This window comes from Dama dama, chromosome X (genome assembly GCF_033118175.1).
Source record: "Dama dama isolate Ldn47 chromosome X, ASM3311817v1, whole genome shotgun sequence".
In the NCBI taxonomy this organism is placed as follows: Eukaryota; Metazoa; Chordata; class Mammalia; order Artiodactyla; family Cervidae; genus Dama; species Dama dama.
The window spans coordinates 50,935,866-50,961,913 of record NC_083714.1 but is presented as its reverse complement, the minus strand read 5'-3'; the positions used below and the strand labels follow the sequence as shown (position 1 = coordinate 50,961,913).

The 26,048-nt window shown below is 42.1% G+C and overlaps 1 protein-coding gene across 8 annotated transcripts in view; it reads right to left on the bottom strand.

Annotated features, from left to right (window-relative positions):
* The window catches only part of AFF2 (ALF transcription elongation factor 2), a 538,050-nt gene that overhangs the window by 358,109 nt on the left and 153,893 nt on the right, over window positions 1-26,048 (bottom strand). For 4 of the 8 annotated variants that reach the window (XM_061135862.1, XM_061135864.1, XM_061135865.1 and 1 more), the window contains exon 2: window positions 5,028-5,160. The exons of 1 other annotated variant lie outside the window; for it this stretch is intronic. In XM_061135862.1, the coding sequence (XP_060991845.1) occupies window positions 5,028-5,160 (133 nt within the window). The remainder of the gene's footprint in view (window positions 1-5,027; window positions 5,161-26,048) is intronic. 3 more of the 8 variants (XM_061135863.1, XM_061135866.1, XM_061135868.1) reach the window with 1 other exon arrangement.

Sequence of the window (26,048 nt, the reverse complement as noted above, 5' to 3'; positions counted from 1 at the left end):
AAAGTTAAGCTAATTTGGTTACTGTGATTGAATATCAGATTGAGCTGCTTGGTAGCTAAAGGCCAACAGGAAATTCTCATAGCATATAGAATTCTCTTTGTCTGATGGCAGGAAGCACATCCTAATTCATTAAATGAGACTCATATTTGCTAGTGAAAAGGGATTCCTCTCACTGGTTTGGTTTGGTTTGGTAACAAGAACCTTTGAAAAATAAAACAGGTCTCTTTTTCAGTACCAGTTTTTTACAAGAGATACAAAGATGTTTCTCATGTTTCCTTATGATGGCTAAAAAGCTAGAGCACTGCACTGCTGAAGTCTAACTCAGTGCATGTCTGCACGTGGAGTTAGAGGTCAGGCTCACAGCTCCAAGTGTGGGGCTTTCCCGTGCACTAATGGCATAAGGGATGAAGCTGGGATAACCTGGGGGAGTGGAAGGAGGTCAACTCCCTTCAACTAGCTTCCCCACACAGCAATTTCAGAGGGACTTGTGACTGGAACTGCATAGCAGATAGTTCAAGGTTGAGTTCACTGGCAACAGTTTTGAGTTGCTGATTGACGGAAGATCCGTAACAGACGTGCTGTGGCTACAAGTAGCAATTACCAGGGTCATTCTTCAGACACACACTGGTAAATTTCAAACACTCAAGAGCCAGGGTTAGGCATGAAGGACACATAGACACACAGCCTCAAGAAGTTCACCACTCAACAACCTCAAAATAATTAACAGTGTAGACCAGGTGGTTACCACTGGAGGTGGGTAACTGTCAACCAGTTTTTATATTTCTCAAGATGTCAAGATGAAATCCACTGGATAGAAAATCCATTTATTTATACTTGCATGATGGATGCTCATTATACACCATAGCAATTTCTGGCTCACACTAAATCTTCTTCACTCTCTAGAGTCTTAGCAATCCTTTTAAGGAGCAAGGGATTCTTAGCAGTCCTGATTGCACATTATAAATATGGCAAAAATGGAAATTTAGCCATTTCAATCAATTATAGGCTTCTTTCAATTTGGCCAATTCTTTACTTCCCGTTCTAGATAATTGACCGATACCTTAAAGGTAACCTCTGCAGCCATTATTTTCTAAGTAATCACAATTTCTCAATCATCAAGGAAATGCATTTCCAAGTATTTTCAGGCAAAAATTACATGTCTGGTTTGTGGCTCATGACTAACAGCACTCCTTCATTTAAGCTTTTTGCCTCTCATTACTTTGAGAAATGCAGTTGCCTCAGTTTGCTTCTAATGTTATCTACAAATCAGTAGTATAATTTCATTGCAAGACTAATGTGTTAGGAGCTTATGGTACCAGGGTATTTCTTTTTAATAAAAGTAGCAAAATAATTTAAGTTTTTGGGTTTATTTTTTTCTTTTATTTCATTATGGCTAATGTATGTGATTTAGTAATTCCTCTTTTTTCGAACTCTAATATTTTTACAATTAATCTCTCTAAGCTGTGAGTTGCTATTTCTTTCTCTAATTATAATAACCATGATACTTTGAATTTGTACAGCACATTACATATCTCAAAGCAAGGCTTCCCCTGGCTGTTTGGCTTGATTCTCACAACCACCATGTGAGTCGGTAGAGCCACTCTGGTCTAATCTACCTTCTACATGCCCTGACCCAAATGACCATGGATAAGCAACTTAACGTCTCTGCATCTCACTTTCTGCATTCTTGTTGATCTGTGAAGAGCTGTAAAATGTCAGTTGCTGTTGCTATTAACAGGTATCATTTTTTCTATAAGGTATTATTATTCACTTCAGAGACAAGGAAACTTTAGGTCAGAGAAATAAAGTTTCTTCCCCAAAGTCACACAGGGTAAGCTTATCGGGTCTTCTGACTTCCTGTCAGAGGGTAAACAGCCTCCTGTTACAGATAAAGAAGCACACTTATGGGGATATAAAGCTGCAGAGAAGCCACCCCACTTCCTGAGCTTTGAATTCCTCATGGGAAACATGAGGAAAATGTGTAGCCAGTTGCTGTAGGGACTAAAGAAGCATCTGTAGAAAGTTCTAGCACAGAGGAGGTACTTGGTACATGCCAGTTCCTCATCCTTCCTCATCTTTCCACACTAATCTACACATGTTAAATGGCTTCATATTTCTCAAGCACTTTTGAACACATCCTTTTCTGCAGCACAGTACAAACTCAGACTTGAAAGTTACTAATATAAATGACAAAAGCAGCCACAAAGGGATGTTTTACCCACCATCACCCCAATTGAGGGGTGGTAAGCATTCTTTCCACTCTGGGAGTAATAGAAGTGAAGCCAAGAAAGGACAGCAGTCCTAGGGACAGGTGCTCATTGGATAGTTTATGAACTACCAATGCCATCAGATAAGCAATCAGGTCATGCTTAAGGTTTAGAGTAGCAAGAAGTTTCCTGAAACTCCTGATGAACCACCAGGAATTTTGATTTTTAATTTTACAAACATTCCTGCCACAACCCTCAGCAAGAGTTGTATAGGAAAGTCCTCATTTTTACAGTGGATGTGGGCCAGCTCTAGAACTCCCACTGCCATCAGCATGTCCAGATACTCCAAGGGTGTCTACACCAGTTGGGTCTAGGGAGCTCTTGGAGGTGTACCTCACTTCTAGTATCATGATATGGGAGAAAGGAGAAGCATACTGCCCAGTGATCTCCCAGGGAACCATGACCATGTACACAGCATAAGATGGCAGTCAGTCATCAAAGCAACAGTAAAAGAAAGAGAATGACTAGGTCATCAACTGTTAGCATTATTCCTTTCCTTCATAGTCTCGACTTCAAAGCAAAGGCTCTTCCTCATCAAGAAGCCTAAAAGCACCAGGCTACTAATCACACAGCAGGCCTGGCCTGGCCCTAGACTAATGCTCCCATCTGTGTCTATACCTGACAGACCTTTGTTGTATCAAGACAGATGGCTTTTTAAAACTTCTGGCAATGTTGATAACAGGTTCTTTAACTGCCTACTCAAAATTACACTATTTACATCTAAAAATAAGTATGCATCTACATTACAGGCTTATTAACAAGAGATGGTGTTTCCCTTAAAGGTACAAGGACATGAAGTCAACAAGACTTTAAATTATAAAGGGGGAAATAATTCAACTGCTCTACACCTCATAATAGTGTCAAGTATGGAGTAGATACTGAATTTGAAGAATGAGCCCTTGACTAAAGCCCATTTTTCTAACCCATCCAAAGATAAGAGGTGAAACTCAGCTGGCCATTTCTCTTTCTCAAGGATGGATGAGGTTGGGAATTCCCTGGTGTCCAGTGGTTAAGACTCTGAACTTCCACTGCAGGGAGCATGAGTTTGATCCCTGGTCACGGAATTAAGTTCTTGCATGCTGCATGGTGTGGCAAAAACAAACAAACAAACAAAAAAAAAAAAAACACTAAAGAAGGGAGGAGGTGTCTGTCATCCTTTGACCTCACTCCCATTTTCTGAGAAAAACGGAGGCCACAACTTCTTGTCTTCCATACTCCTTCTTTATTCTTATCCTAATATTCCGTTCCCACTTTCCTACCCAAGGCTCATGACTCAACACATGTTCTCACATCTGCCCTGGGACCTTGCTCTGCTCATCAGTACCTCTCCCTCCTGTGTCTTCACCCCTTAGTTTCCCTTCCCTCCAATCCACCACTCCCCACACTTCCAACATCATCTTTACAAGTCTTCATCTGTCTTGGCCATTTCCTGACTTTAAAATTGGTGATGACTTCTCTTCGTGTACAGACTCATGTCCAGACATCTAGGTATTCAAAGTCTTCAGGCATCTATTCCCCTGCCTATCTCATCAGCAGTTACCATGCAGTCATGCCCTCACTCATTCGTGATGATCTCTGCACTGGACAAGGAATTCCTTGAATGCAGGAACTAGATCTTATTTCCCTTTGGACACTAGTCTAAGACATAGCTGACACTCAATGGGCCTTCAATAAATGCTTGTCAAACTAACCATATCTCACCATGGACACATTCAACAGCAGTACAGAAATTAAACCAATTGAAATAGGAAAAATGGATTATTAAAGATCACACTACTATTGACAAATTGAAAACTACTAGTCTCTTTGTCAGACTTACAAAATTTGGAAAGCACCTGAGTGTCTCAATCAAGAGCTTCTTGCTTAGTTTGAACAAGGCAGCAAAGACTCTGGTCTCACTAGTCACTGATCCAGACAGCTCACTGTCTACATCAGTCAGTATCCCCTAAATGGTGCTCTTCTAACATTACAACTCTTGATCATTTTCTCTATGGTTGTTTTACCTCTTACACCATTTTTGTTTCACTGAAGAAAATTACACTGCTACTAAATTTCAATAAAAACCAATCAGCTACCAGCAATTCAACAGGATTCTTCTCCCAATCTCCACTCCAAATAGAAAGTTCAGAGGCAGTCATTGTGAAATCAACACTTGAAGATGTAGAAGTAGGATCTTTATTGGAGCTACACACTAGCCAGAAGTCCACTAGAAAATCAACCAAGCTACACTACCCCCTGTGGTTGAGGCAATCACCTAACCCATGATTATTAATCACCAAGAAAAAATGACTGGCTTTTTCCCTTTGTCCTAGAACAGTGATTTTCAAAGAGCTCTCAAACCACTGAACAGCTGCTAACAACCTGAAATGGAAACAAGAAGCAGTGGTTTTGAGATGGATGGCACCAATCGGGAGGAGACACAGACATCTCCACTGACTTTCTGATGATAATCAAAGTGAGATCAAGCGTCAGGGGGCATTCCTTGCTAGAGGTAGTGCTGGGCAGGAAAGAATTCCTTGGAGACAAGCAGTCTCATAAGTCCCTTTCAAATCTTACTATGTTCCCCCAAGAAGATGGGATTTGTCTCTGAAGATTTCCTCAGAAACTTGTCTTGGCCCCAAATACAGCACAGGTATATATTTCATTTGTAAAATAGATTCTCTTGGAAATGATTTGAGTGTTTTAAAAATAGGTTAAGTGTTGATTAGTGCATTCAAAAATATAACAAGTGACCATTTTGCAGAAAGATAAATTACATACATATTCAGCTACCTTGTATGGCTCCCCAAAAAGATCAAAGCCTGAAGAAAAGAGATCGTCTTCTTGCTGGACTTCTTGATTCCTCCGCTCCCATTCCCTTTTCTTAAGTGCACTACGGTCTTGTTCATAGTGACTGATGTGCAAAGAAAAAGACAAAAGGAGACAAAGATGAATTAGTCATGGAAGCCATGTTATCAATAAGAAGAAAAAAACCAAGTTGAGGCTACCCAAACTGATACTGAATAGAGAGCTGACCTTTTCTTTATTCCCAATAGGTTAAAGATCCTGACCAGTTCTTCAGAATCCAAAAGGAAACGGAAATTGGCTTATGAGACATTGTAGTCATGACCATTTAAGTACAGCATTATCCTCTTCCCTTGTCCTGGCTTAATTACTACAGGCAATTACTACAGCCTACCTCAAAGTCAGTCCACTGTGCAAAAGAGTACTGAATTCAGGTTTCACTGTATTGCCAACTATCTAGGGCCCAGAATTCACAGATGTCACTAAGTCCAAAGGGAAAGGAATTATCAAATATATTATTGCAGATAAATGGGAATTCTGTCCTGAGCCCACAGCCAGTATTAGTCTGCTGTAATGAAGTCGAAAGAGAAGGACTTCCCTGACAGTCCAGTGGTTAGGACTCCAAGCTTCCATCACAATGGGCACAAGTTCCAGACCTAGTCGGGGAATTAAGAATCCCACATGCCATGTGGCATGGCCAAAAGAAAAAATCAAAGGAGAGTTTAAGAACATCTTTGAAAGGCCACAAAAAACCAAATCACCCAGTCAATCACACTCCTTTTTGTTTTGTTGTTGTTCTTCCCACAGTTTGCATCATAGGTGACTAGAAGTCTTTTAGGGGGTCTGGGTTGATCAACAAACTCCCATTAATGAAAAGAGGTGCCAAAAGATTTAAATGACCTTAAGGCACAAATGTTTTATGAACACCATGTTACTCTGACTCTCATCACGTTTCAGGCTTTCCCTTTGGAGGATCAGTACTCTATCAAAGATACATTCTGGGTCCTTTGATTGTATAGAATGGAATACTTCCTCAATAAGAACACAATTATTTTTTTCATCATGCAAGACTATGTGTATTAAACTAAAATCTGTAAGTCTCCCACTAGTGGGCTTTATTTTGTTCATTGGGTTTTTCCTCCTGCTTTTGATCATAATCCTACTCAAGGTGAGCACACATACGCTGGGAAAATTTTAATTATATACATGTACATAAAGTGCCTAGCAGGTACTGAATAAATGTTGCTTTCCTCGCTCATGTTAATACAGGTATCCCCTGCTTTCCAAACGTTTGCCTTAAGCCACTTTTACGAGAGACCTATGTTAGTATCTATTTGCACTAACCAAAAATAATCCAAAGGGAATTTTTGCTTTTACGAAAAACATCATTCCCTTCCTAATGTAGGTCTTTCATAAAAGCAAAGTGGCATAATGAGAACTTTCAGAAAGTGGGGGATACTCTTCACTTTTACACCATTTTGCTTATTGAAGTTTTTATAGTAACGCTCTACTTTCAGCTACTAGATGAAACCTGTAATGTCATGTGAAGACTTAATTAGGTAATTAGCATGCAAGAGAACATAGTAGCTAAAGGAACTACAAGAGATATACTGATATAATATATAAGTACAGTCAACAGGTTTTGAATACATTTCAAACCTTAATACCTATCACTGGTAGCCTACTTTGCCCATGCTGCTGCTGCTGCTAAGTCACTTCAGTTGTGTCCAACTCTGTGCGACCCCATAGACAGCAGCCCACCAGGCTCCGCCGTCCCTGGGATTCTTCAGGCAAGAACAGTGGAGCGGGTTGCCATTTCCTTCTCCAATGCATGAAAGTGAAAAGTGAAAGTGAAGTCACTCAGTCGTGTCCAACTCTTCACGACTCCTTGGACTGCAGCCTACCAGGCTCCTCTGTCCAGGGGATTTTCCAGGCAAGAGTACTGGAGTGGGTTGCCATTGCCTTCTCCACTTTTCCCATGAGTATCACATAATGTTAATTTATAAAATAAGAGCCCAGAGTATGTGATAGCCATGGCAGCTTAACTAGATATCAATATAGATGGAGTGGAAGAGGCCAATACACTTAACCATCCACCTTTCTCCACAGGAATACTTGAACTGACAAACTCTAAGTGACTTTGACAGCTTTATCTCCTGGATAAACAACACTTCATTTCCCCATTTTAAAAGCATGGCAATATTTATAGGATGTTTGGGCTCAGTGATAAAGAAGCTGCCTGCCAATACAGGAGATGCAGGTTCAATCCCTGTGTTAGGAAAACGCCCTGGAGAAGGAAATGGCAACCCACTCTAGTATTCTTGCCTGGAAAATCCTACGGACAGAGGAGCCTGGTGGGCTATAGTCCATGGAGTCGCAAAAGAGTCAGACATGGCTGAACAACAATGTCAGCTATCCTTTCATAATGCAAAAATGCCAGGTACAGAAGAGCTCCCTGGATCCCTCATGAGTATGCCCAACAAAGGTTATCACCGCCTCGGAAAATCAAAGGTCATCCAGAGGTCCACCCAAAGCCTAGGCCCCACATCTGAGCCCTGCCTGGTCAAGAAAGACACCGAGTCTAGGTACTGGAAGCCAGCCCATCCTTCACAGTCCTAGATGCCATCCACAGATATTATGTTTGTTGGTGTCACCTGTCATTTCTATGCACAAGTTGAGATCAGAACCCCAAACCTCTGCCATGTGACACAGTGTCTTCATATTGGATGCTGACGTATGGACAGCAGTAACATTTTGGGTGCGTGAAGGGTGGAGCACAAGACTCAGCATCACATACTGGCCACGTGTAACCCATGCCCATCATCAATTTGCCCAAACCAAACAATGATGGGGTGCCCAGGGTGGGATGGGGGACAAGTTAAAGCAATATTCAGTGGGAGTGGGAGGCTGGGAGGAAGGTTTGCTGCAGAGAAGAAAGACACTTCATTTCTTTGCCCTCAGCAGCCATGACCCTCCACACAAACACGAGCACCAAAGCATCATGCTTCCAAGGAACATGAGCAAGATGTCAGTTTTCCAGCTCTCTGTTCATTCTGTGCATCTGACAGCCCAGAATGACAGGCCCGGGGATCGCCTTTCATTTTCCCACAAGAAGCATGGAAGGACTTCGGTCTCTTGGCTTTGCAAACTATCTCTCTCCAGCTCTGAGGACCAAGATAATTAAAATCCCGAAGGAAAGGACAAGAAGAAAGGACATGTGCTTCAACATGCATGAGAACCCTTTCAGAGGCCGGCACTCAGGGCACTTGGTGCTTTCAGCCCAGGCTGGATGCGTTAGGAGGCTCTCGGCTGCATTTTGCATCAGTTCATTAAGCTACCAGATTCCAGACGAGAAATCTGAATAGCAGATTGAGCGTGCACATGAGTGTTATCTGTGGCGAGCAAACTGCCTGCTGCATTTTTTAACACATACAACAAAGAACAGTTAATTCTCATATCTCTGGCAAGAGTGAATTTCATCTCCATAGAGTTCCGTTGCTCCTGGAAGGCAACCAACTCTCTCCAATTTTTTCCTTTCTCACTCAGCACGGCGTTGTACTAAAAGCTTCACCCGGCGAGGTATAATGAGGAATGAACTATGTGGTGATGAGGCTTTCACAGTGCAGAACGTCACTGATTTCTGACTGAAACCAAAATGACTAATTTGAAGCACCAGCTAATTAAAACCCCAGCTATGTATTTAGCCTCTTGTTGCACCTACTGCAGTTTATAATCACGAGGACCTCTTTATCTACCCAATTAAAGTTCTTCGGATTCTGGCAAGTTGTGTTTGAACCTGTGAGCCCCACAGAGACCACAGGAAAGCTGATGTCTGTCCCTTGAGGATCTGATGCCCTGTTACACGCCTAGGCTTATCTTCCCATGAAAAAAAGGGAGGGGGGCGTTGCTCCATGGCCCACGAAGACATGCTCAAGCCAGAAATCAGAATTCATCCCCATGTTACTGGTGTGAACAATTCAACTTTCCTCACACTGATGAAGACAGAGCAAACAAGTCCTCTCAGTGTGAAAACTCACTTTCACATTAGGGAGTTGGGCCCCAAAACACAACCTGAGGCCTCTACACTCTTAGCAAGGAGGAATGTTCTTCCAACCATTTCCTACAGGATAGAAGGGAATTTGGCACATTATGGTGACACTGAACACTCAAAATCCAGGGAATGGGACCAAGAGATACAAACTACTATATGTAAAATAGACAAGCTAAAAGGATCTTTTACAGAGCACAGAGACTATAGCCAATATTTGATAATAACTCTAAATGGAGTATAATCTATAAAATGTTGAGCCTGTCATGTTTGACACCTGAAACAAATATAGTATTGTAAATCAACTATATCTCAATTTAAACATGCATTAAAAAAAGCCACCTCAATTTACTCTTCATTGGCCAAAGGACTTGGTTTTCTCCCTGTATAGCCTATCTTTTTGGAGTCCCTACTTCACTGACATCTCTACTAGCTGACAGAGAAAGGACAGAAAAAAGACAAGCTCCATTCAACTAAATACATTTAAGTCACCAAGACCTTGAACTACAGTTGGAGCTGCATGGGTCCAGTTACACGCGCGGATTTTTTCAATAGTAAATAGTAAGGTACCACACAATCCGCAGGTGGCTGAACCCAAGGTTGGCTGAATCCACCAATGCAGAATCACAAACAGAAAGGGACTGCAGATACCAAAGGGTTGGTGCCCCTTAGCCTGCCTTGTTCAAAGACCAACTGTACTCTGTTACTCATTCCAATACAAGGCAGTGATGAGAAGTTACTCTCTAGAATGGATCTTTTTTTTTGTTTTTGTTTTGGCTATTTTATTTATTTATTTATTTTAATTTTTTTTAATTTTTTTTCTTAGTTGTTAATTAGAGGCTAAGAATGGATCTTTTATATTAGCTCTGGTTTCACCCACCCATTGGTCTCCCTGGCCTCCAATTACAGAGAACCTGCCCTCCTAACACAAGAGGGATATGTGACCCTCTGGAGAGGAATAGAGCAGCCCAAGGCCTCATCAGGGGAATAGCAAAGGAGGATGCCAATCCGTGTCTCTTCCATCTTTAAGTTCAAGTGATTTCCTCTCCTTCTCTCAGATATTCTCCTATCCTCATCCTTAAACCAGATCTTGGACTCAGGCAATTCCTACTTTCATCATTAGAAGCCATGGGTGCATTTGTGGGGAGATAAGACCTAGGACACATGTAAATAGCTTCACTGAGATGGAGGAAGTTCAATTCTACTGTCTTTATTAGCTCACAGCAGTAGGACACCTGGGCTGACAATGCAGACTCGGCTGTCACCATCATCTTGTTCTTGTCCCTTCATTTTCCAGATGAGGAAATTGTGCTCAGAAAGGCAATGGGCCTCACAGGATGTCTGTAGCAGAACTGGGAGGTAGAACTCAGGTTTTCTGATTCCCAAACTAGCCCTCTTCCTAATACCCCAAGGTTTGTCCCTTCTGACTCCATGTTTGCATCACCCTCAAGAATAAATACTAGTCCCATTTGCATTCTGTTGGTCAACTTTCCTTAGGATGGTATTTTATTGGAAATTGCCAGTAGGAAAAACTTTAGGAGTTTAATTTGGATGTGAGTGAGTATAGAAAAACCATTAGTTTCCTTATACCAAAATGTACAGAGCCTAAAGGGATTGTAAAAATTAACTACAACTGTGGGAAGAAGCTGAGCAAGTGAGAGTAAAAACCAGTTTAAGTCCATTTGGTGTGTATATTTCATGAAGTTTAACCATCATTGCTTACCTAATTTGGTTATTTTACAAAGCTAGTTGGGAAAACATTAAAAAAACTGGTATTTTTTTTTTATTATTATTATTTTTTTTTCCAGTGGGTTTTGTCATACATTGATATGAATCAGCCATGGATTTACATGTATTCCCAATCCCGATCCCCCCTCCCACCTCCCTCTCCACCCGATTCCTCTGGGTCTTCCCAGTGCACCAGGCCGGAGCACTTGTCTCGTGCATCCCTCCTGGGCTGGTGATCTGTTTCACCATAGATAGTATACATGCTGTTCTTTTGAAATATCCCACCCTCACATTCTCCCACAAAGTTCAAAAGTCTGTTCTGTATTTCTGTGTCTCTTTTTCTGTTCTGCATATAGGGTTATCGTTATCACCTTTCTAAATTCCATATACATGTGTCAGTATGCTGTAATGTTCTTTATCTTTCTGGCTTATTTCACTCTGTATAAGGGGCTCCAGCTTCATCCATCTCATTAGGACTGGTTCAAATGAATTCTTTTTAATGGCTGAGTAATATTCCATGGTGTATATGTACCACAGCTTCCTTATCCATTCATCTGCTGATGGGCATCTAGGTTGCTTCCATGTCCTGGCTATTATAAACAGTGCTGCGATGAACATTGGGGTGCACGTGTCTCTTTCAGATCTGGTTTCCTCAGTGTGTATGCCCAGAAGTGGGATTGCTGGGTCATATGGCAGTTCTATTTCCAGTTTTTTAAGAAATCTCCACACTGTTTTCCATAGCGGCTGTACTAGTTTGCATTCCCACCAACAGTGTAAGAGGGTTCCCTTTTCTCCACACCCTCTCCAGCATTTATTGCTTGTAGACTTTTGGATAGCAGCCATCCTGACTGGCGTGTAATGGTACCTCATTGTGGTTTTGATTTGCATTTCTCTAATAATGAGTGATGAAAAAACTGGTATTTTAAAACAAGTTTGTTTATACTGCTAATATAGGATTTACAGTAGTAACAATGTACATGGAGGTAAATAACTCAGTCTCATTTGTTTTCTAATCCAGCTGTCACTAAAACACCTTTATTTTGGCTAATGTCTTTGTAAAAGCATAAAAATACATATTTAATTCACCCGAGGGAAAAACATAAGCTATAACTCACTCTTTGTGGTTCTCCTGAATGAATTTCTGCCTTCTATAAAATGTGTAGATATTTATGTTTACTGCATGTTCCAGAATTCCAAGTGGTACTTTTTTTTTTCAATTCATTTCCAAGTTCAGTCGCTCAGTCATGTCCAACTCTTTGCGATCCCATGGACTGCAGCACGCCAGGCTTCCCTATCCATCACCAACTCCCAGAGCTTGCACAAACTCATGTCCATCAAGTCAGTGATGCCATCCAACCACCTCATATTTTTTTCAATATCTAGCCCTATTTTGAATTTAACACTGATCTAATGTCTATACAGCTTCTCTCAGTTTTAAAAAATCACTCATTATTAGAGAAATGAAATTAGAGAAATGCAAATCAAAATCACAATGAGGCATCATCTTATGCCAGTCATTTTGCGGTGCCATAAAAAAGTTTACAAACAGTAAATGCTGGAGAGGGTGTGGAGAAAAGGGAACCCCCTTACACTGTTGGTGGGAACACAAACTAGTACAGCCACTATGGAGAACAGTGTGGAGACTCCTTTAAAAACTGGGAATAGAACTGCCATACAACCCAGCAAAAAATCCCACTGCTGGGCATACACCCCGAGGAAACAAGAATTGAAAGAGACACATGTACCCCAATGTTCATTATAGCACTGTTTGCAATAGCTAGGAAATGGAAGCAACCTAGATGTCCATCAGCAGATGAATGGATAAGGAAGTTGTGGTACATATACACAATGGACTATTACTCAGCCATAAAAAAGAACACGTTTGAGTCAGTTCGAATGAGGTGGATGAAATTGGAGCCTATTATACAGAGTGAATTAAGTCAGAAAGAAAAAAACCAATATGGTATATTAACACATACATATGGAATTTAGAAAGATGGCAATGATGATCCTATACACAAGGCAGCAAAAGTGACACAGATGTAAAGAACAGACTTTTGGACTCTGTGGGAGAAGGTAAGGGTGGAATGATCTGAGAGAATATCACTGAAACCTCTATATTACCATATGTAAAATAGATGACCAGTCCAAGTTTGATGCATGAAGCAGGGCAACCAAAGGCAGGGCTCTGGGACAACCCAGAGGGATAGGGTAGAGACGGGAGTGTGAGGGGAGTTCAAGATGGGGGGACACACGTATACCTGTGGCTGATTCATGTTGATGTATGGCAAAAGCCACCACAATATTGTAAAGCAATTAACCTCCAATTAAAATAAATTAATTAATTAAAAAGAAAACCTCTGCCATTTAATACATTCAAAATCAACTTCAAGTTAAATTCTCATTGTATCTGCTAATATCCATGAGTATTTCAATGTGAAGTGCTATCTCCAAACTAGTCTAAAAAGCTAAAAACAGGCTATCATTATTTTGCACATATAAGGAAAAACACAAGAGAACCTTGGATCTGGAGATATGAACATGACCTTGAAATAGGGTTTCTAATATTGGTAGAACCTCTAATGTTACATACATACAACCATACATACAACCACTCTCTTCAGCAAATGGACCCTCTTCCTCACAGACATTGGCTCTCATTAAAAAGGAAAAAAAAAAGATAGGAATGAAAGGACAGAAAACACACGAGACATTTACTCTCCACATCTGTCAGCTGCCCACCCAGTCATGCCAATTTCTTTAGGTCTTAGAGAAATGGGCCAGTGCTCATTCTGAGAGTTCCCTTAAATCCATGGTTCCAGAAGTCCTGCATGGAAACAGGTTTAATATTCCCCTTGAGGAGACCCCAGTTCCTCTACTTATGAAAGACGAAGCGGATTCAGTTCACCCTGGAGGTTTGTCAAATCATCCTCCAATGGGGTCAGGCAGATCATTCAAGAACCACCCCTCATGTTTTATTTTTGTCTCACCTGCTCTCCTTCTCTTCTACTCCCCACCCAGTTTTAAAAATTATTATAACAACTCTATTGAGATATAATTCACAAACCATTCAATTCACCCATTTCAAGTATACAACCAGTGGTTTTCCATATATTCATAGCATTTCACAACTATCATCATGATATAATTTTAGAATATTTGTCTGATGCCCCAAAGCAGCCATGTACGTTTTAGGCATTACTCTCCACCCTGAATCCTCCCTTCCAGGCCAGCCCAAAGCAATCACTAATTTCCTTTCTTTCTGAATGAATTTGCTTTTCCTGGATATTTCATTCACATGATGTAGGCTTTTGTGCCTGACTTCTTTCACTTATCAAAATGTTTTCAAGGTTCATCCACATTGTAGCATGGATCAATACTCCATTCCTTTTTTTTTTTTTTTTCATATCTGAATAATATTCTACTGTTGGATATTCCTGGTCCTAAGTTACACCATGCTCATTCAGGAGGTTCAATCTTGTGCATTGATAATGATTTAACTGGGGTTCTCTATGTGTCCCATTAGACATTCTACTCCTTAAGGAAAAGGTCCATGACTTCCAAGTCACTGCCAGCATGCTACAGGTGAGTACAGCAAATCTTCTTATATATAAATAAGCAATGCTAAATACAGATAGTGTGAGGAAGACACTTTTTTAAAAAGTATTTGACTTTAAGCTTAGGGCAAAATTATTTTGACTAGCCTACCAAACTCCCCAAATAGTACAATACCTCTAACATATACCAACTCAAGGTGTGAAGATAATTGAATATATCTAGGAATGGTAAAAAGGCTTCCCAGGTGGCACAGTGGAAAAGAATCTGCCTGCCAGTGCAAAAGACACAGGTTCAATCGGGCACAGGTCAGGAAGATCCCCTGGGGAAGGAAATGGCAACCCACTCCAGTATTCTTGCCTGGGAAATTCCATGAACAGAGAAGCCTGGCGGGCTATAGTCCATGGTGTTGCAAAGAGCCGGATAGTTAGACTGAAGCGACTAACACACACACAGGACAGCACAGAATAGTTGATCAAGGTAGGTCATCAAAAATCTCAACTCCCTGCTTCAGATGATCTGAATAGAAAATCTCAGCTTGGAGGGGGCTCTTGGAGCATGGTGGATACTCAGAAGGGTAATGATTGGCAACAATATTGCAAGAGTGCACAAAAATTTCATTTCTGAGTGGATTCCATTTTAATGGAAATGCCACTTTTTTTATATGTATAGAATGACCATGACTCTGGCAACCGAAAGGTCTGACTGCAGTTGTACTCAACATATCAATAACTTTCTAGAAGTCTGTTAAAATGCACTTTAAAAGCAATCTTTCCAGTGAAATTAAATTCTTTTGTCCTTGGACAATATCCCTGTCTGCTGGAGAGAGATATCTGTCTCCCTAACAAGTGTTCTTTCCCTCCTCCACCAGCAGCCCAGGTTGTGCCTTATCTCCTTTGAATCTTCCTTCAAGCATCCTCCTCCTCTGCACTCAGGGACCATGCTACAAGAGGACACCATTGCACCACAGATATCTACGCAGCCAGAATTCCTTTTCTGCTTTTATGATATTTTCTTAGTCTAGGTGTTTGATTTCCATTTTCATAGAAAATCGTTTAAAAAGAACTCTAGTTCTGACCCATCCATTAAAAACGAGACTTCATCATCACTCCTTCTGGCTCACTGACCCATTGGTAACACAAACCAATGTCTTACAAGCATCTTACATTCTCTGTGGCCACGCCGAGAGAGCTGCATAATTGCATGACTCAAAAGCTTTCAAAGACACTTCTTGAAGACAAGTAGGGGCCCGGAATGGATAATACAAGCCAAGGAATATACACTCTGAGAGTGAACACAGTAAGTGTATTTATTTATATGTTTCTTTTTGAATTGCTTCAAAAATTAAAACTAGAGAAAAATCAAAATGATAGAATATTCTCACTGCTCCTCTTGTCAGCATCTACCCTGTTTCCCAAATGACAATCAGAAGTAAGAATTTTCATTATCCTCTTTTTATTCATCCAGTGCTTCTTCCTGTGCTTCTTAGTGTCAACTTGAAATTATCTCATTTCTAATTCTCTCTTTGAATGAATCAGAGTCAATGCTAATGCTGAGCTTTAAAGAGCTGCAAGATCTAAATCTTGATCCTTCGTTTTTCCTAATCAGAAACGGTTCCATGGATACATGCAAGAGGAGGTGGTGTCCTGCTTTGATTATTCTTGGTGGTTTCAATTCTGCCTCGTGGCAGGCAGGGTGCCTGGCCTGGCCCTCTGCCCCTGATCATCCCTGGTCCAGCCTCCGAGGAGCCTGGCACCATCCCACGGGCCACGTCCCCTGCTCAGTACCTGTTGCTTCTGCTGCCAACCTACACAGAACAACTCTGTCTTTCAAATTAGGAAAAAGCTGCCTGAAGTCTTTCCTCTCCATCCCCATTAAATATCAGGAATTCTTTTCCAAGTCAAAGTCTTAATATAACCTGACTTCTCATAAATGACACTTTTAAAAGGTGTTTAATTTTCAGTTAGCTATAAGCAAGACGAGTTCAATAACTACTTAATTTAAAGCAATATTTTCTCAGAAACTGCATTCTTAATTACTTTTAAACTAAGGAAATTAATGCCCTTAACAAGCAGTTTACAATTGACAGTCGTAAGCGGACTCCATTTTCATGTCTCACCAAACCCTTTGATCCATGCGTACTCACTAAACTCGGCCAAGGCAAGTTCCACCCCCTAAAGGCTTCCTCTTTGGGCCCCTGCCCCTCCCTGGCACATCCACCCCATCGAGTAGCCTGAGCACACAGCCAGGGCATGAGATGGGGACCATGGCAAAGAGACACCAGGCACTGTTTGCTTCTCCTGCCTTCTGCACCTCATGACTCCAGGTTCCTTTCCCACTTGGTCCCATGGACCTAACTGGGACTTGCTCCTGGGTCACACTTCTCCTTCTTATCTCGATGAGGTGCCAGACAAGGTGCTACTGCCTCTCCCCTCATTTTGGGTTGAAGTGTGTTCCCTCAATGCTCGTATAGTGGAGTCCCAACCCCCAGGACCTCCGAATGGGACCTTCTTTGGAAATAGGATCACGCAGATGTAACGAGTAAACATGAGATGTCATACTGGAGCAGAGTGGTCCCTCATTCACCATGACTGGTGTCCTTATACAAAGAGGAAACGTGAACACAGAGAGAGAGAGAGAACCACATGGGAAGATGAAGACAGATGGGATGATGCTTCTACAAGCCAAGGAACATGCTAGGTGGCCAGTAAACCACCGGAAGCTGGGAGAGAGGCCTGGGACACGTTTTCCCTCTCAGCCCTTGGAGGGAACCAACCCTGCCCACGCCTTGAATTCAGACTTTGAGCTTCCAGAACCAGGAGAGAAAAATCTCTGTGGTTTAAGCCTCGCAGTTTATGGGACTCAGTTATGGAGGTGCTGGCAGACCCCTGCACACCTGGATGCCATTACTGAGTCAATTCACAGCCCTCACCACAGTAAATATGAATAATCAAGACCTTAGAAATGATCTGTTTTACTCCATGGACATGACACCCACCCCTCTCGCTTCGATCCCAGTGCAACTCTCCTTAGACTTTCCTTCTTTTCTCTTTTCCTGCTCTAAGAGAACCATGGGTGCTAAATGAAACTGTCGCTGGAGAGGAATCACGCATTTCTGCTTCCCATTTATTTGGAAACGTGCCATGCTCAGTGTTCAGCTCTCAATAAATATTATTTGACTGAATGAATGAACAAATGACAGATAAACATTTTTTCTGCCCAAGTTCGGTGACAAATGTTGACAAAGCTATTAATTAATTTGTCTATTTAATCAACAAACATTTATTGGGTGCCTACATCACACCACAGACCATGTCTGGTGCTCAGAAAAAAATATAAGAAATAGTAGGAGTCTTCAGGGAATTCACAGGCCAGGAGGGAAGGCAAGTCCATTCTAAAATCATCACCATGCAGGGTAACACACATTGGAGCCATAGGAACAAGGTGCCCTGGGCTCACTCTCAGGTTGGCCTGGGGTGGAGAGGCAAAACCAGGCTGCTGTGGTCCAGGCCTTGAGCAGTAGAAGAGTCCCCAGCTTGAACATCAGCTTGTTCAAGTACACAATAACCAAGTGACACTAAAGAAAGTCCCATGGGACAAACGCGGGTGAGTAAACAAGAGATGAAAGACGCAACCAAGTTCAGTCCCTCTGACTGGCCGTGTTTGGCAAAACTGGCCTACAACAGAGGTGGGAAGACAGCAAGATTTTCTGCTGTTTAAGGAATCTGGAAAAGGAGTTTGGTTTTTGCAAATGCTTGGATTCAAGGGTCAAACCCAACTTGCACTTGTGATACCCAGTGAGAGGAAGAGCCGCACAGAGAGAAATGGATGAGTGAGATAAGCATGTGAATGGTGAGCTCATAAAGAATAGATGAGATTTCCAAGGGAAGCGTTTATTGTTTCCTGTATTCGAGCACATTGTCTCTCAATATGATTAGTTATCAGTCTCAGTTATCCAAAACTGGTATGAAATAAAGCGTTTACGCAGTTATGCTTCATTGATGTCAGCTCGGGGAGCATGAAAATCTCCATGAAGGTGGGTAATTGATGTGTAAATCAGAGCTCAATCACTCGGTAATAGAAATGGTCCCACTGAAAATATGCTTGTTGAACACAATTGCTGAGAAGCCAGAGGGAGGGAGAGAAGGAGGGTGGGAGGAGATAGAAGGCTTATTTATTAAAAATGATAATAACTGGCAATTTGGGCAATTTCCCCTTCAACAGAGGGCGGCTGTCAGAAATGCTTGCAAGCAAGTTGTGACCAATGCATCCGGATAGTTTCCTTCTGTTCTAATGAACTGTTTCTGTTTTATTTAACTGCTTGGAGACCCTGTTGTGGATATTTCAAAAGCGAATTAAAACAACACGTTCATCTTTTCAAACACGACACATGTTAATGACATCTGTGATAATAATTTGGTTAACGATGCTCATTCTAGGTATGCTTGCTATTGTTATTAAAATCCTTCTGTCGCTTTGCATTGGCTCTCTGAGGAGCAGTGAATAAAAATGGACAATACCTTGCAATTTAAGATTTTAGTATCTCACATTGAAACCGAAAGGACTTCTTTTTTTTTTTCCCATTTATTTTTATTAGTTGGAGGCTCATTACTTTACAATATTGTAGTGTTTTTTGCCATACATTGACATGAATCAGCCATGGATGTACATGTGTTCCCCATCCTGAACCCCCCTCCCACCTCCCTCCCAAAAGGACTTCTTATTGTTGATCAAATAACAGCTCCTATTTCTATCATTCTGATCATCATTATCTTTATTATTAAGGTGCCATGATAGCGTTGAGTGGCAGACTTTTCTTCCCCTCTACTGTCCTCATGAAATAAAGAGAAAATTTTCTACAGCAAATACTGCCACTGTAGGTTTAATAGCCAACATGGCTGCCAATTAATATAAGAAAGCAAGTTTTGGTTTTTCATTTTTCTACCAGATCTTGTGACAAATGCTTGAGTCAATACGAGAGGCAGGTCTGTCCTCGGCGTCTCATCCAGGGGATTCATCCATCGGTATATAATCCATGCTTGAGTCTCAGCACAGTGTGTGTGCACATCCCCATCTGTACACAGTAAGCAGGTTCCACATGGCATCGGTATAGATGTGCCCTGCTGTGGAGGTGAGGACCCTCTGCTCACCTGAGGTTACCAGCTCAACCCGATTTAAAAGCATGCGTGTGCTGATGGCTTGTTTCATATCTAGAGCTGGGCCTTCACCCAAGTGTCCACACCTTGACAGAATACCTGCATAGGACAGACCGGCACTGGGTGCTAAGGTGGAGGAGGAGAAAGTGGGGGCTGTTTGAGCAAGGCTTAATCTTCTCAGTAGTGGTGTAATTTTTTTGTAGGTGAGTGGATTCATATATCATTGATCTCCCTACAAAAAACTAAATGCATGCATCTGGTATATACCGGGATTTAAAAATTTGGCTTCTCTCTTGAAAAGCAACAGACCTTCACATTTGCATGGTACTTGTCACTTCACAAAGCACTGCCACAAGTCTGATCTGATATGAGACTTACAGCAAACTTGGCAAATAGGCCAGCTGGGCACTCTGACCTTCCATTTCACAGATGAAGACACTGAGATCCAGTGTCTTCCAGAAGGGCTGACTGCCCAGTGTTCACACTGTCGCTCAGCTAGTGAAGGGCAGGAACAGAAAGGAAGACAAGCTGTCTGTATTCAGGAGCAGTTTATTTTTTTCCTACTATAAGACTTTGTGCTCTAACTGTAAAATGCTTGCTAACTCTATTCTTCCGGAACATGAGAAAAGTTGCTAAGTGTTAGAGCAAAGGGTCATTATTTTAAGGGTTTGAGAAAATAGCTTTTGATGGATCATCATTATTAATGCACTAATAATACATAAATGTGCCTTTGTAGAAAAACAATGAAATGGAGAGACGCATACCAGATGGACGCAAGGAGGAGAGCCTCTAGTGGAAAGACCTCAGAGAGTGATTCTGCCACTTAAAGTTTGAATGACCTTGAGCAAGTCACTGGGCTGCTCACAGCCCTCCAAGAGCCACTGATCCAGAAGAACACACAGTATGGGAGGAGGAGATGAACTATAATGGCAAATCGAAAACTGCATGAACCCGGTAGCCCATAGCCAAGCTGAGCATGGGCAACATGCCTAGTCTGAACTGAGATGTGTTATAAGTATAAAATACACACTGAATTTCAGGCTTGGTATGAAAATAGTATTAAGTTCAGAATTAATAATTTTAAACAGATTCCATGTTGAAATGATATCTGGCATACACTGAGTTCAATCAAGTGTTATGAAAAGCAATTTCACCTGTTTCTTCTCAAGTTTTAAAAATGTGGCTACTAGAAAATTGAAACTAAACGAATGTGAATTATGTTTATGGCTCCCATCATATTTCTGCTGGGCAGTACTGGCCTAAAAAGAGAGATTTTCTAGGTCTACTGAATAACCCACTCCACATAAACCACATTGGTTTCAGTGCTCTGTCTCCAGACAAGGGAAGACCCTGTGCCTTTGGGTTCATTGCAACAATCTAACCTATGTGATCCTGTTCTGTTATCCCCCTTCTCTATTTTCATTTGTTCCCTCCATCTGATTTTCATTTAGACCTTGGGCACATATGCCAGTGTTTATTTTCATGACTGCTGTATTGTCTAATTGGTGCATTGTTGATCAATAATATGTGAGGTGTTGAGCTCTGTTTGTGTAATATGTTTAATATGCTTCTACCCAATGCGCCATATGGAGGCACTGCACTGTATATTATGAGTGTATTAATGCTAAGACTCAATTGAGTATCACTGGTGCATAGTAAACGAGTGAAACAAAATTATGCTAAGTAGTTACTGAACATCGTGGTCCCTAATATTTGTAATGAGCATTGCAAACACTGTGTTAGCAAGTGGGTCTCAGCACCCACCCTTTTCTGAAACTTCCAGTGAGCCTAAGCACTATTTCAGGCTTAATGTAAATGTCATTTTATAAGATGAAGGTATTTTTCGGGTAGAGAAAGTAGAGAGAATAAATAATAGAGTGGAACTTAATCTACCAATAAGTGTGTCTTTAAGTTGAAACTTGGTGCGATTGTAAAGCCTTTTATGCTTCTTTTCTTCCCCAGGTGCTTGGAGGAGCAGGGGAGAATTTTGATTAGCAGAAGCCACCAGCAGTTTCTTTCTACCTGTTTCACATCTATTTCACACATTACTTTCAAGACTCCTCAGTTTACTGATATTTTCTTGGGAAACTGCCAACCAATCTGTAGCAAAATTAAACTGTGCCTTTTAATATAAAACAGTCATTGATTAGCACATACTGTTCAAGCCAGATGAATCAGCAGCCTGCAAGGATGAAGCGTTTTATCACAGTAACACACCATTCGAACGCCCTGAGAGATGTATTCATTTGCTGCTGGGCACCGTGACAGGGGATAGTGCAGGCCCACATACAGTGTGCTCGAAAACAAGAATGTCGTCAGATGAACAATCTACCATGATTAGTTGAGTTTCATTTGTTAATTACAGATTCAACAAGAACTGAATGGTGAAGCTTTTCCAGTATCAGCTACCCATTGATCCACAGCCCCTTACATGTTCAAGTAGCACTGGAAAGCTAATATAATTTATTGTTACTTAGAGCACTGATTGGCTAGAGGAATTATACTCCAATAAATGATGGCGCTGCCATTGAATCCGCCTATAATTGCTTCCATTCATCGTAATGCAAGGAGATGATCAACTTCAAGCTTCAGCTGTTTCGAGTTCCACAATGTGTCCATAAGCTAATGGATGTTGAATATGATGCTGATCTATATTCTGTGTTGCTCTAGATGGACCTTTAGAGAGTTATATATATGCCACTCGTATATATTGCACGTCTGTAGATTTCACACAGGTCTATAATTGATGACCACCTGGTGGACTTGCCTCCAAGGAAACAGGTGGGATTACTCTGCCAAGATGGGGCCAGGGTACAGATTTCTCAGGTACATTTGGTTCTTTACTGCTCTGTCCCCCATCCAGTGGACAAATGGAATCCTCAGGCTATTCATTTCCTTCTAGAGTGGCTCTACCTGGGGCACAGTGACACAGAAAAATTGTGCCCAGATGTTTGTGACTCATCTTCCATGTTGTCTCCTTGAGCAACCCGCACCTAACACTGTACCTTCCATCCAGGCTGGGTATGGAGTCGCTCATCTCAACTCCTAGCACTCGGAAGCTCCTCTCCCACCTCAGGAAACTGTCCACTGCCAAACAGAAGGTGAGTTCCTTGAGACAGGCATTGTGTCCATTTCCTATGGGAGCAGTAACAGTTCAACACAAACATGATGGCTTCTAACAATACAGATGTATCTTCTTATAGTTCTGCAGCTCTGATGTCTGAAATGGATCTCCCTAAGCCAAAAGTTGGAGAAGGAAATGGCAACCCACTCCAGTATTCTTGCCTGGAAAATTCCATGGACTGAGAAGCCTGGTAGGCTACAGTCCATGGGGTCGCAAAGAGTATGACACGACTGAGCAACTTCACTAACTTCACTAAGCTAAAAATAAAGGTATCAGCAGGGCTTGTTCCTTCTAAAGGTCCTGAGGGAAAGTCTGTTTTCTTGTCTTTTCTAGCTTCTAAGGGTTGCCTTCAATCCTTGGCTCATGGCCCCTTCTGGCATCTTCAAGAGCAGTAGCAAAGCATCTTCAAATCTCTCTCTCACCTCTGCTTCCAGCATCACATCTCTTCTGACTCTGACCCGCCCTCCTGCCACCCTCTTATGCAGACTCTTGTGATTATAAGAACATCCAGGAACATCTCCCCAGCTCAAGACCCTTTACTTAATCACACCTGCAAAGTCCCTCTTTTAAGTAACATATTCCCAGGTTTGGGGGTTTTGGGGCTTCAGTGCTTTCCTGGTGGCTCAGACAGTAAAGAATCTGCCTGTAATGCAGGAGATCTAGGTTCTATCCCTGAGTCGGGAAGATCCACTGGGAGGAGGAAAGGCAACCCATTCCAGTATCCTTGCCTGGGAAATTCTATGGACAGAGGAGCTTGGTGGGTTACAGTCCTTGGGGTTGTGAGGTCAGACACCACTGAGTGATTAACACTTTCACAGGTTTGGGGGTTTAGGACATGGACCTTTGAAGGGGGATATTCTTCTGCCTACCACAGGTACAACACTTGAATCACTCTTATCCTCCTGTTGCCTAAGACTATCACATGACAAATAGTAGGGCTGAGATATTCTTAGCAGAGTTGAATGAAAGCATAAGAATGATTCATTAAAGCTTTCTAATGTCTCTTCTGAAAAGTATCTCACATGTGAAGAGCACCCAGTGGGTGAGGCCCCTGTTCATCCACAGTTGCTATTTCAGCTCTCCAAGGTGCAACTTTGCTCACCAGTAAGTGTCTCTGGGAACTGCTGTGACCCTTGAATAAGAGAACATATGTGACTATGCCTGTGAAGGTAAATGGCTTTCTCCATGGTATTCAGCATCATCCTTGCATCACTAAGAGAAGATCTTGGAGAGAGGGACATAAAAGGGAAAGGTCCCGCTTGTATAGAGATGTAAGGTGTTATTACTCAGTAAAACTAAATAGAAATAACCATCTGAAAGTGACCTGAAACTATGTTTCCTATTCATATGCAAGCAGCTTAAAAGACTGACACAAGACATTGAAATTACTTCAAATAACTAGATGCTCAATTGCTCAAGATAAGTGGGGCCACACTTGCCCTCTTACGTGGTAGCTGAGTACAACAATCCAAGATGGGTTCATCATGTTTACATATTCCAGCAGTATGAAATCTGTGGTTACACATTTATAAAACCCTACACATTAACCCATCAATTTTATTGATTAATAAGAGGGTTCTGTGACATTACAACAACAGACATGACAATACATCTTCCCACAGGAGTGAAATTATCCTGAAAGGCACCACACACCTGCAAAACACTTTATTGTGGTTCAACCAGGAACGTGAAAACAGGAGAAAATTGAGCATGAAAACAACCTTCAATCAAAGGGTCTTTAGAGGTGATGAAGATCAAAGCCGTCATTTTCTATTACAGGGAAAATCAAGTACAAAGAGGGCAAACGGGTTGCACAATGCCATCCACCTGGTCAGAGCCTGAACTTGGACGGGAGCCCTGGCCTCCTGACTCTTCATTGAGAGCTCTCCTCACTGTACCACGCTTTGGGCTTCCTGACCCTTATCCTGTGCTCTCAGCTCACTGCTTTGGCAGAGAAACGGGAGGTGGAAGAGGAAGTGAAAGGAGCATGCCCTTTCTCCTGTGGTTTCTAAAGAGGAGGCCAGCCATATCAAATGGGTTTGGGAAGTTTCCTGTAAAATGTTCATGAATCACTAAACAGGACTCGGTGTCTGCAAGCAACCCACTGCATGAGAAAAGGCTGACATATTCCAGACTGTGTGGGATTCCTTCTGGAGAGGAGGAACTTGGAAGCTGCCCAGGAAAGCCCATGGTTTGGTACAAGGCAGAGAGAGTTAGTAAATAAGAGAGGTGTGGACTCTCTGGCCAAGCAGGGCCCTGAATGTCGCCTTGGTGACTGGTGTCTCCATGCCATATAGTATGCACAGCCTGAGGCCACTGACCTGGCTCAATGTCAGGATTGGTATACTCTAGTAAAGAATCTGCCTTCAATGCAGGGAACCCAGGTTCAATCCCTGGGTTGGGAAGATTCCCTGGAGAATGGCACCCCACTCCAGTATTCTTGCCTGGGAAATCCCATGGACAAAGAAGCCTGGTGAAGTATAGTCCATGGGGTCACAAAGAGTCAGACACAACTGAGCAACTAACACACTAACACGATGGAAGATCAGCTGCATCACTCTGATATCCAGCCTGAGTGTGTGTGTGCATAGACACCCACATCTGAGGGACAAGGCCGATTTATAGGAGAGCCTCTCTGAAGGGACAAGTCCACAGAAGTCAGTTCCCCAAATCCTCTTCTAACAATGGCAAATTCATACTCAGGGTGCTCATGACCTCATAGGTTGGCCAGAGATCCATGTGCATGTGCCTGTGGCTCGGTGAGAACCCTGCCCCTCCTGGCCCTGCACCCAAAGGTTGGAGACACACACCCCCTAGCACTTGCTGGGACTTTTTACAGCACCCCTGAAAGTGAAACTGAAAATTGCTCAGTCATGCCCAACTCTTTGCAACCCCATGGACTATACAGTCCATGGATTTCTCCAGGCCAGAATACTGGAATGGGTAGCCTATCCCTTCTCCAGGGGATCTTCCCAACCCAGGAATCAAACCCAGGTCTCCTGCATTGCAGGCAGATTCTTAACCAACTGAGCTATCAGGGAAACCCACAGCACCCCTGGAACCCCGATTTTGAGGGTTTTGAGAGGAACAGATATATCATCCACTTGCACTACACCCTCCCACTGACTCTGAAAATGCCCTTTACAACATCCTTCCTAAGGAATCTAGGAGTGTTTGACCCTGCCATTTATTTTTACATTTGCAAACTGATAGACCTCAGGAAAGTGCACATGGGCTTCTACCTTGATTGAAGTCTGGAGACCTGGGTTCTCATCTGAGATATATCACTCACTAGCTTCGTGACCTCAATCTAATTATTTAATCCCTTTGGACCTCAGTGTCCTCACATGGAAAACACAGCATTTGTACTGGATATTTCCAGGGCC